At 43.4% G+C, this 16,811-nt stretch overlaps 1 protein-coding gene across 1 annotated transcript; it reads right to left on the bottom strand.

The window, feature by feature from the left end:
- Positions 1-334: 334 nt before the first annotated feature.
- On the bottom strand, positions 335-16,267 carry LOC110494840 (mimecan). Its single transcript, XM_021570164.2, has 6 exons — positions 15,868-16,267; positions 6,973-7,063; positions 5,048-5,212; positions 3,677-3,879; positions 3,020-3,112; positions 335-2,056 (listed from the first exon to the last, which is right to left on the bottom strand). Exons 1-6 carry the CDS (start codon positions 16,021-16,023, stop codon positions 1,886-1,888), a joined length of 879 nt encoding a protein of 292 aa, XP_021425839.2. The 5' UTR covers positions 16,024-16,267; the 3' UTR covers positions 335-1,885.
- Between the last annotated feature and the right edge of the window lie 544 nt (positions 16,268-16,811).

The following is a 16,811-nucleotide window of genomic DNA, read 5'->3' as shown; positions in this document are numbered from 1 at the left end:
TATATCAGTGGAAATAGTTCTGGTGATGTGCTGTTATACTGTATATCAGTGGAAATAGTTCTGGTGATGTGCTGTTATACTGTATATCAGTGGAAATAGTTCTGGTGATGTGCTGTTATACTGTAGTGTAGTGGTGGTGTCTGCCAAGTTGGCTGGCTTAAAGTAACATCATTTACCCAGGTCTTCACTATTTGAATGTGTGGTAAACTATTAAAACCGTAGATATTTGCAATCCTTGCAGTTCATAGTTATCGTGGAGAAAGTTATCCCTTCTCTATACCGTGTCAATGTAAATGGTTGTTGTTGTTTACAAATTACACTCAGAAAAACAAACTGGGTTTCTGTTTGGTTGACGTTCATGCAGGGTTTAATTTTTTTAAAGTATTTTAATTGTATTAAAATGTATAAAAACACAGCCACGGTCAAATACAATTTCTGGGATTTTAGTGTACAGGTCAGAATCACAGGTAATAATCACAGGTGAAAATCACAAGTGATAATCACAGGTAATAATCACAGGTAATAATCGCAGGTATTAACCCCAGGTAGTAATCACAGGTATTAACCACAGGTAATAATCACAGGTAATAATCACAGGTAATAATCGCATGTAATAACCACGGGTAATAATCACAGGTAATAATCACAGGTAATAATCACATGTAATAATCTCATGTAATAATCACAGGTAATAATCGCATGTGATAATCACATGTAATAACCACAGGTAGTAATCTCATGTAATAATCACAGGTAGTAATCTCATGTAATAATCACAGGTAATAATCGCATGTGATAATCACATGTAGTAATCTCATGTAATAATCACAGGTAATAATCGCATGTAATAATCACATGTAGTAATCACATGTAATAACCACAGGTAGTAATCTCATGTAATAATCACAGGTAATAATCGCATGTGATAATCACATGTAGTAATCTCATGTAATAATCACAGGTAATAATCGCATGTAATAATCACATGTAATAACCACAGGTAATAACCACAGGTAATAACCACAGGTAATAACTACAGGTAATAACCACAGGTAATAATCACAGGTAATAATCACAGGTAATAATTCCTAATGATCCTTTTCTAAAAGGACTTTAGAAAAGGATCATACCATGTCTGATTCCACCATTTCAATATCAAAGCTTACGATTTTGAGACACATTAGGTTCACATTACTACAGGCTACGTATTTCAAAGATACATGTATTGTCAACTTCTACTTAAGAACCAGTTTACATGAAGGTAATTCACAGAATTCAGAAAGCCAAAAGCTTGACTCAACATTTTGAAGAAGTCATAATTCATACATTATGCAGAAGCAGAATAAAAGGTGTATTTACAAAGGCTTCAGACCATTTAGCTCATGTGTTCAAGTTTATGTTCAAGACCAGTCTAAACGTAAAGGAAATGAAATCAGAACCCACGCAGAGAGGAAGCCTGACGTAGCTTGCTAATGGGACACGCTAACGTTTCAGTCCCAATCCACTAGCCTTCTGAAAGACCTGGGCACAATTTTTTACAGAAGAAACGTTCAGACAGAAATGGAATGTAATTGTGTAGACGACCAGTCTTATCAGATGGTCTTGTCTTCGTCAAGTAGAATAGGGAATTGCGTTGTATGTGTCTGTCTTGCTGAAAGCCCTGTAGAATCTGTTTTACTACTGTAATGTTATTTAATAACCAGGAAGTCCATTAACGTTGGAAAACTTTTCCTAAATCCCCTAGTTATACAGAAATCCTGTTTGGACTATTCCGGATTCCCTGTTTATTCCCTACTGATTCCAGGACTCCTCCAACTAGGATTTCTGGAAAACCTGGGAATTTTGGAAAAGTTAGCGAAATCCCTTTCCCCAGGGAGTCTTTTGTTTAGCGGTATTTTCCGACGGGGAGAGACTTGAGGCAGGTGAAGCTGTCGGGGGACTTGGACAGCAGCACTGGGTTCCCATCCAACCTCACCTCTATCAGGTTGGGTCTGATGTAGTACGTGTTGTTGCCATTACAGAACGTGTCGGAGGTGACATCAGTGATGTTGTTGTTCTGTATGGCAGAGAAAAGAGAGATGAAGAGCAGGATCACTATTACTCTAGGACAGGGATGGGCAACTTTGATGGGGTAATGAATCACGTGGGACCGCAGTGGTTCGAGGGTCTGCACACGCACATCCATACACACACATGCAGTCAAGTGATTTGTGCAATCAAACTATTTGTGTGGTTAAAGTACTTAAAGGTGCAATATGCAGAAATAGCTCCGCCATTTCCTGGTTGCAAAAATGTCAGTTTATGTGACAAAATCAGTGTAGAGAATTATTGTACCATCTAAACAACTGTGAAATATATTTTCCATAAACAAACATATTGTATTTTATTCTGTTTCAAGCTGGTGGACAAAACCAAAAGTAAAAACTAAACTTGAGGATGGGAAGCATAGAAATACTGCACATAAAACAGATCTACCACTTCTTAAACTTGCTTTCAATGAGAATGACAGATCTATAAAAACACATATCTATGTGAATTTGGTCAAGTCGACCAAAAAGTGACACATTGCAGCTTTAACTCTCTTATTAATTAAATGCATTTTACCAGTAGCCAGTAGCCTCTACTCTCAACAGTAAATTCCGAGTTCTGGGCCATCAGTTGCCCATCTCTGGGTAAGGGTAGTCCCTGCTCTAGGAGTTTTTCTTGATCATGTATGAGTAGGAGAAACTCAGGGCCCAGACATTAGAGCTATCCTAGTCAGGAGAAACTCAGGCCCCAAGACAGCACTCAGAGAGCAGTGCTTTTTGACCAACATAAAGACAGCAGAGCTATTTGACCATTTCAATACTTTTTCCTGGTCAGGACAAGCAGTTCAGTTCATCAGAGCTCAGATTTTTGGGAAACTTTCAAAAAGTTTCTGAAACTTCGCTACCTCTGTCAGGATAAACTCAGACTCCTATGCATGCCATTTTGAACTCATTCTGTAGTGTCAAGTCTGAGTCTAGTGTGTGGTACTGACCTGTAGGTGAATAATGCGGACGGTCTCAGGGATCACTGGCACGGCCTCCAGCTCATTGTCTCCGAGGAACAGGTTAACCAGCTGCCTCAGTTTCTGCACCAAAAGACAGAGCACAAATCACCAACCTTATTACATTTTTTTATTTAACGAGGCAAGTCAGTTAAGAATTAATTAACTAATTCTTATTTTCAATGACGGCCTAGGAACAGTGGGTTAACTGCCTGTTCAAGGGCAGATTGACAGAATTGTACCTTGTCAGCTCGGGGATTTGAACTTGCAACCTTCCAGTTACAGCTCCAACACTCTAACCAGTAGGCCACGCTGCCGCCAGATATATTATATTCTAAATATATGCTGATGATGATCCATCTTGAAATATCCTCTTGCACTTTTAATAGTCCGTATACAAGGATTATTTCTCATTCCTTTTTACAACTCCATCCTTCCAACATGCTAGGGTATGTTAAGAGGGCAGTCCTGGAAACGCAGCCACCTGACGAGCCACAGTCAAGCACCCAAGGTGGCTTACATTGTAGCTAGATACACAATCCCGCAGCGTCTTGAACTGTCTTACCCGACAAAGATTCCAGTGGGATGGAAACGTTGTTGTTGAGTATCTTAATACACCACATGGGAGTATAATACACTGAAACATACCTTGAAGGCGTTGGCCTTGACCCCTTTGGTTTTGAGCTGATTGTGGTTGGCGTTGAAGGTTGTGAGCTTGCCGGGCAGCATGGGCAGCTTGACCAGATGGTTCTCAGCCAAATTGAGTTCCTCCAATAGGGTAAGCTTGGAGAACGCTCCGTCCTGGATCTCAGAGATCAGGTTTCCCGTCAGGTCGATTCTCTTCAGAGTCACTGGAGATAAAATGGAATAGAACGTAGGACAAAGAACATACACTAATTCTCGAATCAGAATAGCACATAAGTTCAGAGATCAGGTTCCCTGTTAGGTCGATCCTCTTCAGAGTCTCTGGAGATAAGATGGAATAGAATATAAATTCATAGATCAGGTTCCCGTCAGGTTGATACTCTTCAGAGTCACTGGAGATAAGATGGAATAGAACGTAGGACAAAGAACATACTCTAATTCTAGAATCAGAATAGAACATAAGTTCAGAGATCAGGTTCTCTGTCAGGATGATCCTCTTCAGAGTCTCTGGCATAAAATAGATTGGAGAAGAATATAACTTAATTGTCGATCAGAGGTTGTAAAATTGAGAAAATGCTGTTTTATCTAACACAAGGCACTGCTAAGCTATAGCCCTCATGCTCTGATAGGAATGGTTTATCTGTAAATAAAGTAAGTTATGCAATGTTTTGACTATTTTTCAAATGTACACACAGAAATATGGATGATTCAGAACTACCCTTCTGGGAGTTTAAACTTCTGCAGTGTAAATCTAAAACCGGGATAGAGACCGAGAGAGTTTGCCAGACATTCCGTCTCGCCAACTTTAAATCCAGATGTGCCTCTACTTATGTCAGTAAAGGGCCAGGGCCGGGCCTCGAGGGGCCCACATAACATCCACAAACACAAACAAATGCCCAAATAAAGGAAGCATTTAGATGTCTACAGACCCTCCGCGAGGCCAAGAAAATATCCATCTGTTATCTTTCTTTCATCCCTGAATGAATATTCCTCTGTATATGTAGGGCATGTTCCAGTAGTATTGTATATGTTGGACATGTTCAGTAGTATTATATATGTAGGGCATGTTCCAGTAGTATTGTATATGTTGGACATGTTCAGTAGTATTATATATGTAGGGCATGTTCCAGTAGTTGTATATATATTGGACATGTTCCAGTAGTTTTACTTCCCAGGTTTCTAGAAATCCTGTATATCCCAGATATATGATATATAGATAGATATATCCCAGATATGTGATATATAGATAGATATATATAAGATATCTGGCTTCAGGTGAAAATAAGCAAGGAGAGAATCCTCCAACCAGGACATTTGGTGAAATCAGTGAACTTCATATCTATTAACTTCCTGTATGTTTCAACCCCGACTCACCGATTTCTGCAAAGTCTTTATTGGTGATCTTGTTGATCTTGTTATAGCGGGCGTAGAGGTAGGCAGTCTCCTTGGGCAGGGTGGGCACAGCAGTCATCTCAGGAACAACTTCCTCACAGTACACAGAGCCGGTCAGACACACACACAGCAGGCATGTGGGCAGCTCTGGAGACACAGAACACACATGATGGATGGATGTCATGGGTGGATGGATGGATGAATGGATGGATGAATGGATGGATGTCATGGATGGATGGGTGGATGGATGGATGGATGGATGGATGGATGGATGGATAGATGGATGGATGTCATGGGTGGATGGATGGGTGGATGTCATGGGTGGGTGGATGGATGGATAGATGGATGGATGGATGGATAGATGCAGCAAAGCACCTCCACAACATGATGCTGCCACCCCCGTGCTTCACGGTTGGGATGGTGTTCTTCGGCTTGCAAGCCTCCCCTTTTTCCTACAAACATAACAATGGTCATTATGGCCAAACAGTTCTATTTTGTTTCATCAGACCAGAGGACATTTCTCCAAAAGGTACCATCTTTGTCCCCATGTGCAGTTGCAAACCGTAGTCTGGCGTTTTTTATGGCGGTTTTAGAGCAGTGGCTTCTTCCTTGGTGAGTGGCCTTTCAGGTTATGTCGATATAGGACTCGTTTTACTGTGAATATAGATAATTTTGTACCTGTTTCCTGCAGCATCTTCACAAGGTCCTTTGCTGTTGTTCTGGGATTGATTTGCACTTTTCACACCAAAGTACATTCATCTCTAGGAGACAGAACGCATCTCCTTCCTGAGCGGTATGATGGCTGGGTGGTCCCATAGTGTTTATACTTGCGTACTATTGTTTGTACAGATGAACGTGGTACCTTCAGTATTTTGGAAATTGCTCCCGAGGATGAACCAGACTTGTGAAAGTCTGGCTGATTTCTTTTGATTTTCCCATGATGTCAAGCAAAGATGCACTGAGTTTGAAGGTAGGCCTTGAAATACATCCACATGATGTCAATTAGCCTATCAGAAGCTTCTAAAGCCATGACATCATTTTCTGGAATTTTCCAAGCTGTTTAGAGGCACAGTCAACTTAGTGTATGTAAACTTCTGACCCACAATAAGTTAAATAATCTGTCTGTAAACAATTGTTGGAACAATTACTTGTGCCATGCAGATAGCACTTTGAGGCTATTGTAGTTGCAAAGGTTGCTTTCGTTGGTGTGTGTGTGTGTGTGTGTGTGTGTGTGTGTGTGTGTGTGTGTGTGTGTGTGTGTGTGTGTGTGTGTGTGTGTGTGTGTGTGTGTGTGTGTGTGTGTGTGTGTGTGTGTGTCTGGTCTTCTCCCAGGCCGACAGACAGAAAGACACACAGGCAGACACATAGGCAGACGCGGTGCATGACAGCTTCCATTTAGTGCTGTTGTGTGTTCCCTTTGCTACCCCACACAGCTAGGCAGTACATCAGGAAAGAGAGTGAGTCTGGGAGAGGAAGAGGGAAGGAGAAAGAGAGTGAGTCTGGGAGAGGAAGTGGCAGGGAGAGGCATGGATAGACAGGGAGACAAAGACTGAGGCAGGTAGAGAGGGAGAGGCATGGGGAGACAGGGAGTCAAAGACTGAGGCAGGTAGAGAGGGAGAGGCATGGGGAGACAGGGAGACAAAGACTGAGGCAGGTAGAGAGGGAGAGGCATGGGGAGACAGGGAGTCAAAGACAGGGAGAGAGGCAGGGAGAGAGAGAGATGGAGAGTGAGGCAGGGAGAGAGGGAGAGTCAAAGGGAGAGACCAGTATGGATGGAGAGAGAAGAGGAGGAATGAAGAGACAGAGAGGGATGAAGAGGCAGAGAGAGACCAGTATGGACAGAGGGAGAAGGGGAGGGAGGAAGAGGCAGGGAGGGAGGAACAAGAAAGCTAAAGTAGCTATCTTACCTGAGGCTGGGGCATCGTCTGGTTCATCAGCAGGCAGGAAGACCATTCTGGAGTCATAGTCCTCTCCCAGCCACAACGCTGCTGCCTCTCTCTAGTGGAGGAAAATAGTCACACTTTTAGGATTAACACTGTAGAGTAACATTTAGGATTAATACTGTAGAGTAACATTTAGGATTAATACTGTAGAGTAACATTTAGGATTATTACTGTAGAAAAACACTGTTAGGATTAATACTGTAGAGTAACATTTAGGATTAATACTGTAGAGTCACATTTAGGATTAATACTGTAGAGTAACATTTAGGATTAGCACTGTAGAGTAACATTTAGGATTAATACTGTAGAGTAACATTTAGGATTAGCACTGTGGAGTAACATTTAGGATTATTACTGTAGAGTAACATTTAGGATTAATACTGTAGAGTAACATTTAGGATTAATACTGTAGAGTAACATTTAGGATTAGCACTGTAGAGTAACATTTAGGATTATTACTGTAGAGTAACATTTAGGATTAATACTGCAGACCCGTCAAACTCAACTCTGGACCTCAAAGACAGTTCCACTGCTTTTTTTCATTGTTTCCCTGTTCCCAGACCTGCTACCTCTCTCTGGGTGGGAACAGACCTGCTACCTCTCTCTGGGTGGAAACAGACCTGCTACCTCTCTCTAGATGGGAACAGACCTGCTACCTCTCTCTAGATGGGAACAGACCTGCTACCTCTCTCTGGGTGGGAACAGACCTGCTACCTCTCTCTGGGTGGGAACAGACCTGCTAACTCTCTCTGGGTGGGAACAGACCTGCTAACTCTCTCTGGGTGGGAACAGACCTGCTACCTCTCTCTGGATTGGAACAGACCTGTTACCTCTCTCTGGATGGGAACAGACCTGTTACCTCTCTCTGGATGGGAACAGACCTGCTACCTCTCTCTAGATGGGAACAGACCTGCTACCTCTCTCTAGATGGGAACAGACCTGCTACCTCTCTCTAGATGGGAACAGACCTGCTACCTCTCTCTAGATGGGAACAGACCTGCTACCTCTCTCTAGATGGGAACAGACCTGCTACCTCTCTCTAGATGGGAACAGACCTGCTACCTCTCTCTGGATGGGAAAAGACCTGCTACCTCTCTCTAGATGGGAACAGACCTGCTACCTCTCTCTAGATGGGAACAGACCTGCTACCTCTCTCTAGATAGGAACAGACCTGCTACCTCTCTCTAGATGGGAACAGACCAACACACTTATGAAAACTACATACCTGTAACATAACCCTCAGCTTAAATGGTAAGATACAGTATGTGAGAGGGATGGAGAGAGACTCAAGGAGAGGTAGGGAGAAAGATGGAGAAATGGCCTAAATGGGGTGTGGGCATGGTTGACTTGGGGGGGGGGGGGGTTGATTGGTTGAGGGGGGTGTGTGTTTGTGGCCTGGATGTAGGTTCTCCCGGTGTGGGTCCTCTATGTGTAGGTCCGTGGGGGGGGGGGGGGGGGGGGGGGGGGCTATACAGAGTCAATGTGGAGGCTATATACAGGGGGTACCGGTACAGAGTCAATGTGGAGGCTATATACAGGGGGTTCTGGTACAGAGTCAATGTGGAGGCTATATACAGGGGGTACCGGTACAGAGTCAATGTGGAGGCTATATACAGGGGGTTCTGGTACATAGTCAATGTGGAGGCTATATACAGGGGGTACCGGTACGGAGTCAATGTGGAGGCTTATACAGGGGGTTCTGGTACAGAGTCAATGTGGAGGCTATATATAGGGTATTACAGTACAGAGTCAATGTGGAGGGTATATACAGGGTGTACCGGTACAGAGTCAATGTGGAGGCTATATACAGGGTGTACCGGCACAGAGTCAATGTGGAGGCTATATACAGGGTGTTACGGTACAGAGTCAATGTGGAGGCTATATACAGGGTGTACCGGTACAGAGTCAATGTGGAGGCTATATACAGTGCATTGCGAAATTATTCGGCCCCCTTGAACTTTGCGACCTTTTGCCACATTTCAGGCTTCAAACATAAAGATATAAAACTTAATTTTTTTGTGAAGAATCAACAACAAGTGGGACACAATCATGAAGTGGAACAACATTTATTGGATATTTCAAACTTTTTTAACAAATCAAAAACTGAAAAATTGGGCGTGCAAAATTATTCAGCCCCTTTACTTTCAGTGCAGCAAACTCTCTCCAGAAGTTCAGTGAGGATCTCTGAATTATCCAATGTTGACCTAAATGACTAATGATGATAAATACAATCCACCTGTGTGTAATCAAGTCTCCGTATAAATGCACCTGCACTGTGATAGTCTCAGAGGTCCGTTAAAAGCGCAGAGAGCATCATGAAGAACAAGGAACACACCAGGCAGGTCCGAGATACTGTTGTGAAGAAGTTTAAAGACGGATTTGGATACAAAAAGATTTCCCAAGCTTTAAACATCCCAAGGAGCACTGTGCAAGCGATAATATTGAAATGGAAGGAGTATCAGACCACTGCAAATCTACCAAGACCTGGCCGTCCCTCTAAACGTTCAGCTCATACAAGGAGAAGACTGATCAGAGATGCAGCCAAGAGGCCCATGATCACTCTGGATGAACTGCAGAGATCTACAGCTGAGGTGGGAGACTCTGTCCATAGGACAACAATCAGTCGTATATTGCACAAATCTGGCCTTTATGGAAGAGTGGCAAGAAGAAAGCCATTTCTTAAAGATATCCATAAAAAGTGTCGTTTAAAGTTTGCCACAAGCCACCTGGGAGACACACCAAACATGTGGAAGAAGGTGCTCTGGTCAGATGAAACCAAAATTGAACTTTTCGGCAACAATGCAAGATGTTATGTTTGGCGTAAAAGCAACACAGCTCATCACCCTGAACACACCATCCCCACTGTCAAACATGGTGGTGGCAGCATCATGGTTTGGGCCTGCTTTTCTTCAGCAGGGACAGGGAAGATGGTTAAAATTGATGGGAAGATGGATGGAGCCAAATACAGGACCATTCTGGAAGAAAACCTGATGGAGTCTGCAAAAGACCTGAGACTGGGACGGAGATTTGTCTTCCAACAAGACAATGATCCAAAACATAAAGCAAAATCTACAATGGAATGGTTCAAAAATAAACATATCCAGGTGTTAGAATGGCCAAGTCAAAGTCCAGACCTGAATCCAATCGTGAACTGCTGTTCACAAATGCTCTCCATCCAACCGCACTGAGCTCGAGCTGTTTTGCAAGGAGGAATGGGACAAAATTTCAGTCTCTCGAGGTGCAAAACTGATAGAGACATACCCCAAGCGACTTACAGCTGTAATTGCAGCAAAAGGTGGCGCTACAAAGTATTAACTTAAGGGGGCTGAATAATTTTGCACGCCCAATTTTTCAGTTTTTGATTTGTTAAAAAAGTTTGAAATATCCAATAAATGTTGTTCCACTTCATGATTGTGTCCCACTTGTTGTTGATTCTTCACAAAAAAAATACAGTTTTATATCTTTATGTTTGAAGCCTGAAATGTGGCAAAAGGTCGCAAAGTTCAAGGCTGCCGAATTCTTTCGCAATGCACTGTACAGGGTGTTATGGTACAGAGTCATTGTGGAGGCTACATACAGGGGGTACCATCACAGAGTCAATGTAGAGGCTATATATAGGGTGTTACGGTACAGAGTCAAGGTAGAGGCAACCTTCTCCACTACAGCCTTGTCGATGAGAATGGGGGCTTGTCGATGAGAATGGGGGCTTGTCGATGAGAATGGGGGCTTGTCGATGAGAATGGGGGCTTGTCGATGAGAATGGGGGCTTGTAGATGAGAATGGGGACTTGTCGATGAGAATGGGGCTTGTTGATGAGAATGGGGGCTTGCTCGGTCCTCCTCTTTCTGAAGTCCACAATCCCAGATATCCAAATCCCTCTTTATTTCGGACATCTTTCAACCGGGATTTCTGTAAAACCTGGGAATTTTCGGGATGTTACTGTAATTTTGACATATAGTATACCTGTGCATGCAAGCTCTCAGTTCATATGGTCAGTTGGTCATATGGTGGGAGAAACTGCAACTGTAACACCAAGTACTTTATATTGGCTTCCCTGAAGATCTGAATGTTTCTGTCATAGTGTGTTGTTGTATTTTGGAGAGCACAGATGTACTGTGATCTTCCAGCTTCTCTAGCCATCTGGCAGAAACATCAACTTTGAGGTTTTGTTAGCATTGTTTGACTTTGGTGTCTTTCAGGAGTATACACTCTTCACTTCTTTTAGTAAAACTATCTAAAAGCTGTTTAGATTCTTATTCCAGAAGTCTCTATTATTCCATTGCTGGGCATTTCAGTTGCAGCATAACAGCAGTCCAGAATCTCTTACCCATACAGTGGCTTGCAAAAGTATTCACCCCCCTTGGCATTTTTCCTATTTTAATGCCTTACAACCTGGAATTAAAATTGAGGGGGCTTTGTATAATTTGATTTACACAACATGCCTGGCACTTTGATGATGCAAAATATTTTTTCTTGTGAAACAAACAAGAAATAAGATAAAAACAACAGAAAACTTGAGCGTGCATAACTATTCACCCCCCCCCCCCCCCCCAAAGTCAATACTTTGTAGAGCAACCTTTTTGAAGAAAATTACAGCTGCAAGTCTCTTGGGGTATGTCTCCATCAGCTTGGCACATCTAGCCACTGGGATTTTTTCCCATTCTTCAAGGCAAAACTGCTCCAGCTCCTTCAAGTTGGATGGGTTCCGCTGGTGTACAGCAATCTTTTAGTCATACCACAGATTCTCAATTGGATTGAGGTCTGGGCTTTGACAAGGCCATTCCAAGACATTTAAATGTTTTCCCTTAAACCACTTGAGTGTTGCTTTAGCAGTATGCTTAGGGTTATTGTCCTGCTGGAAGGTGAACCTCCATCCCAAGTAAAATCTCTGGAAGACTGAAACAGGTTTCCCTCAAGGATTTCTGTTTATTTAGCACCATCCATCATTCCTTCAGTTTGGACCAGTTTACCAGTCCCTGCCAATGAAAAACATCCCCACAGCATGATGCAGCTTCTACCATGCTTCACTGTGGGGATGGTGTTCTCAGGGTGATGAGAGGTGTTGGGTTTGTGCCAGACCTAACATTTTCCTTGATGACCAAAAAGCAAAATTTTTGTCATTCGACCAAAGTACCTTCTTCCATATGTTTGTGGAGTCTCCCACATGCCTTTTGGTGAACACCAAACGTGTTTGCTTATTTCTTTCATCAAGCAATGGCTTTTTTCTGGCCACTCTTCCGTAAAGCCCAGCTCTGTGGCGTGTTCGGCTTAAAGTGGTCCTATAGACAGATACTCCAATCTCCGCTGTGGAGCTTTGCAGCTCCTTCAGGGTTATCTTTGGTCTCTTTGTTGCCTCTCTGATTAATGTCCTCCTTGCCTGGTCCGTGAGTTTTGGTGGGCGGCTCTCTCTTGGCAGGTTTGTTGTGGTGCCATATTCTTTACATTTTTTAATAATGGATTTAATGGTGCTCTGTGTGATGTTCAAAGTTTCTGATTTTTTTTTATAACCCAACCCTGATCTGTACTTCCCCACAACTTTGTCCCTGACCTGTTTGGAGAGCTCCTTGGTCTTCATGGGGCCGCTTGCTTGGTGGTGCCCCTTGCTTGGTGGTGTTGCCGACTCTGGGGCCTTTCAGAACAGGTGGAAAAATACTGAGATCATGTGACAGATCACGTGACACTTAGATTGTACACAGGTGGACTTTATTTAACTAATTATGTAACTTCTGAAGGTAATTGGTTGCACCAGATCTTATTCAGGGGCTTCATAGCAAAGGGTGTGATTATATATGCACGCACCATTTTTCCGTTTTTCATTTTAAATTCGTATGTTATTTTTTTCATTTAACTTCAACAATTTGGACTATTTTGTGTATGTCCATTACATGAATTCCAAATAAAAATCCATTTGAATTACAGGTTGTAATGCAACAAAATAGGAAAAATGCCAAGGGAGATTAATACTTTTGCAAGGCACTGTAGCTGTTAACCCTGAACTATTTAGCCACTGGAAGCCTAACCCAGCAGAGCACAGGAGTCATGACTTGGTGTTCACTTGCCTGTTCTGGTAAAATAACTACTCCCCCTGTTCTCCAGTACCTGAGCCCATGACCTCCTGGCATCTGGACCAGGGGTGCTGTTTGGAGTTCTCCAGACAGAAACCTCAGTTATGTGCCATTTTAATGTTACCTAAACATTGTAGGAATGTTAACTGTGTTCTGGGTGAGCCCTGATCTTTGGCCCCTTCTTTGGCTTCAGAACCAGGGATGAGCCTTGGAATTTAAGCCTACCTAACGTCCATGGAACATTCAAGCCCTGAGCTTTTTTGGCCCCTTGGCAGAAGGAGAGGGGCCCCTTGGCAGGAGGAGGAGGGCCCCTTGGCAGAAGGAGAGGGGCCCCTTGGCAGGAGGAGGAGGGCCCCTTGGGGGGAGGAGGAGGAGGGCCCCTTGGCGGGAGGAGGGCCCCTTGGCGGGAAGAGGAGGAGGGCCCCTTGGCGGGAAGAGGAGGAGGGCCCCTGGGCAGGAGGAGGGCCCCTTGGCGGGAGGAGGAGGAGGGCCCCTTGGCGGGAAGAGGAGGAGGGCCCCTTGGCGGGAGGAGGAGGAGGGCCCCTTGGCTGGAAGAGGAGGTGGGCCCCTTGGCAGGAGGAGGAAGAAGGCCCCTTGGCAGGAGGAGGAAGAGGGCTCCTTGGCAGGAGGAGGAGGGCCCCATGGCAACTGTTTGGATGGGAGTTCTCCAGACTGGAATCTCAGTTCTGCTCCATGGGGACTCCATTAGAAAGTTGCCTAACATTGTAGAAATATTCACTGTTTTCTTGGCTGCCAGACCAGGGCTGCTGTGAGTTCCTAGACTGCTTCTGCTCCATTGGGACTCCATTGGTTACCTACAGTACCTTACTCCAACATAACCTAACATTATAGGAACGTTAACTGTTTGCTGGGTGAGAATTGAGCGCTGGCCTCTTAGCAAGGGGAAAAGCAGGGCCCCTTGGCTTCAGAGACAGGACTGCTGTTTGGATAGGGGTTCACTGCTTCATACCTCAACTCAGTTGGAGACTCCCGCAGCAACCAAACTACATTTGGACTCCATTGGAATGTTACCCAAAGTTATAGGAATGTTAACTGTTTGCTGAGTGAGCCCTGAATCCTGGCCCCTTGGCAGCTAAACCAGGCATGTTGTTTGGAAAGGAGCTCAGCAGACTGGAACCAGCCTGATTGTCATGAGCCCTTGAGGCAGAACTCAGCGCTTTCCGCTAGATGGGTCAGCTGCTAAGTAAAATTGGCTATATTGTAAAAATTCATGAAAACTAAAATGTGCTTTTTGGTCTTAATTTAAAGGAACAATTCACCCATTTTGAGTATAGTTTTTGTGCATTTCTGAATTATGTTATATCGATTCCCGGATTCATGTCTATCTGAGATATTCTCCGTTCAAGCAGGCAGAAATACAGCCAGTATAATGAGTTTGCATCATATGGGTGAATCTTTGCTTTAAGGTTAGGGTTAGACATTAGGGCTCGCAGTGTTAGGGTTAGGTTTAAAATAAGATTGTATGACTTCACGAGTCAAATCAATAAATGCCAAACTGCGTTCGGTTCAGCAGGAGCTTTGGAATGTTACCTAATATTCAAGGACATTCAAGGAGCCTCAACTGTTTGCTGGGTGACCTCTGACCTCTGGCCCCTTAGCAGAAGGAGTTGGGCCCCTTGGGAGCTGAAGCAGGGCTTATCCAAAATGGAACATCCGTTCTACTAGAGCAGTGGAACCTCCATTCTACTAGGGCAGTGGAAACTCCATTCTACTAGGGCAGTGGAACCTCCATTCTACTAGGGCAGTGGAACCTCAATTCTACTAGGGCAGTGGAAACTCCATTCTACTAGGGCAGTGGAACCTCCATTCAACTAGGGCAGTGGAACCTCCATTCTACTAGGGCAGTGGAACCTCCATTCTACTAAGGCAGTGGAACCTCCATTCTACTAGGGCAGTGGAACCTCCATTCTACTAGGGCAGTGGAACCTCCATTCTACTAGGGCAGTGAAACCTCCATTCTACTAGGGCAGTGGAACCTCCATTCTACTAGGGCAGTGGAACCTCCATTCTACTAGGGCAGTGGAACCTCCATTATACTAGGGCAGTGGAACCCTACTGTGCTGACTAATCACAATCACTATGAGTCTGGACTGAGTCTGGAGCTCTGGACAGACAACCCAGCCAACCGCTTTCAAATCAGTCCCTGATGGCACAGATTTCACCCGGCAGGAATTAGACTAGGGGATAGAGAAATTAGACTCGGACTGTCATCCAAATCGGACTGTTACAGTGAAGTGGGACTGAGGCCAATGGCTATGGTTTGAGTTGCTACTGACATAATAATATAGACCAGTTGTTATTGCTGAGGCATTGTTAAATAATGCATGAATAAGACAATGTTTGCATACAACAACAAAAAATAGAATGTTCAAAGGAAAGTAGATTATTTGTTTTCAAAGTATAAAACAAACAACTGGTTATGTAATTATTTGCCTCTAATTACATAGTATATATTTTATAGTTTATATATATATATATATATATATATATATATATATATATATATATACAGTACCAGTCATTCCAGGGTTTTTATTTATTTTGACTATTTCCTACATTGTAGAATAATAGTGAAGACATCAAAACTATGAAATAATACATATGGAATCATGTAGTAACCAAAAAAAAGTGTTTAATTAAACAAATCAAAATATGTTTTATGTTGAAGATTCTTCAAAGTAGCCACCCTTTGCCTTAATGACAGCTTTGCTCACTCTTGGCATTATTTTCAATACTGGAAAAGAAGACTGATATAAAAAAAAATACATCTTACCTTAGACCTCCTTGCTTCCAGATAAACTTCTCTATCGAACAATACATCCTGTTGTTTCAGTCGGAGCGTTGAGTCCTGGTTAAAGTGTTTCCCAGTCAAGGAGAGCACCCACGGTGACAGTATAACGGAGAAGAGTAACATTCTCACAGTTCCCATCGTGTCTGTGCTGTGGTGTGTTACCTAGCTGGAAGCTGTGGTAAAGTGTGAGGAGGCAGTGCAAGCTATGGGTTAGTAGTAGTAGTAGCAGTAAGTTATTTTCTCAGTGGCAGGCTGTGTGTAAAATGTGATTGGTCAAATCAGTATTTAAAGCCTGCACAAGGAGATTCTTGAAGCACAGGAGAGTTTATGGAACAGACTTTAACCCCTTGGTTGCAAGTTTAGACAGGGGGAAACACCTCTCCACTCAGCTGCTGCTGCAGTCACTATGTCACTATGGTTATTGTGAGTAACCTAATTTATGTTCCTTTAACTCCGCCTTCTAGTTATCTCCTACCATTCTGATGGATTGGAGACTGTCAGAAAACATGGTTGTAACGTTAATCATCAAATCAAATCAAAATCAAATCAAATTTATTTATATAGCCCTTCGTACATCAGCTGATATCTCAAAGTGCTGTACAGAAACCCAGCCTAAAACCCCAAACAGCAAGCAATGCAGGTGTAGAAGCACGGTGGCTAGGAAAAACTCCCTAGAAAGGCCAAAACCTAGGAAGAAACCTAGAGAGGAACCAGGCTATGTCGGGTGGCCAGTCCTCTTCTGGCTGTGCCGGGTGGAGATTATAACAGAACATGGCCAAGATGTTCAAATGTTCATAAATGACCAGCATGGTCAAATAATAATAATCACAGGCAGAACAGTGGAAACTGGAGCAGCAGCACGGCCAGGTGGACTGGAGACAGCAAGGAGTCATCATGTCAGGTTTTCCTGAGGCATGGTCCTAGGG

This window comes from Oncorhynchus mykiss, chromosome 17 (genome assembly GCF_013265735.2).
Source record: "Oncorhynchus mykiss isolate Arlee chromosome 17, USDA_OmykA_1.1, whole genome shotgun sequence".
Taxonomy (NCBI): Eukaryota; Metazoa; Chordata; class Actinopteri; order Salmoniformes; family Salmonidae; genus Oncorhynchus; species Oncorhynchus mykiss.
Note: the sequence above shows the minus strand (reverse complement) of the source record. Positions and strands in the feature narration are given on the sequence as shown.

Excerpts from the sequence above, each read along its gene's own strand:
- LOC110494840 (XM_021570164.2), bottom strand. The coding sequence starts at position 16,023 with ATGGGAACTGTGAGAATGTTACTCTTCTCCGTTATACTGTCACCGTGG. Across the intron at positions 5,213-6,972 it reads AGACGATGCCCCAGCCTCAG|AGCTGCCCACATGCCTGCTG; the intron begins GTAAGATAGCTA and ends CTGTGTCTCCAG. Across the intron at positions 3,113-3,676 it reads TCAAGGCCAACGCCTTCAAG|AAACTGAGGCAGCTGGTTAA; the intron begins GTATGTTTCAGT and ends CTTTTGGTGCAG.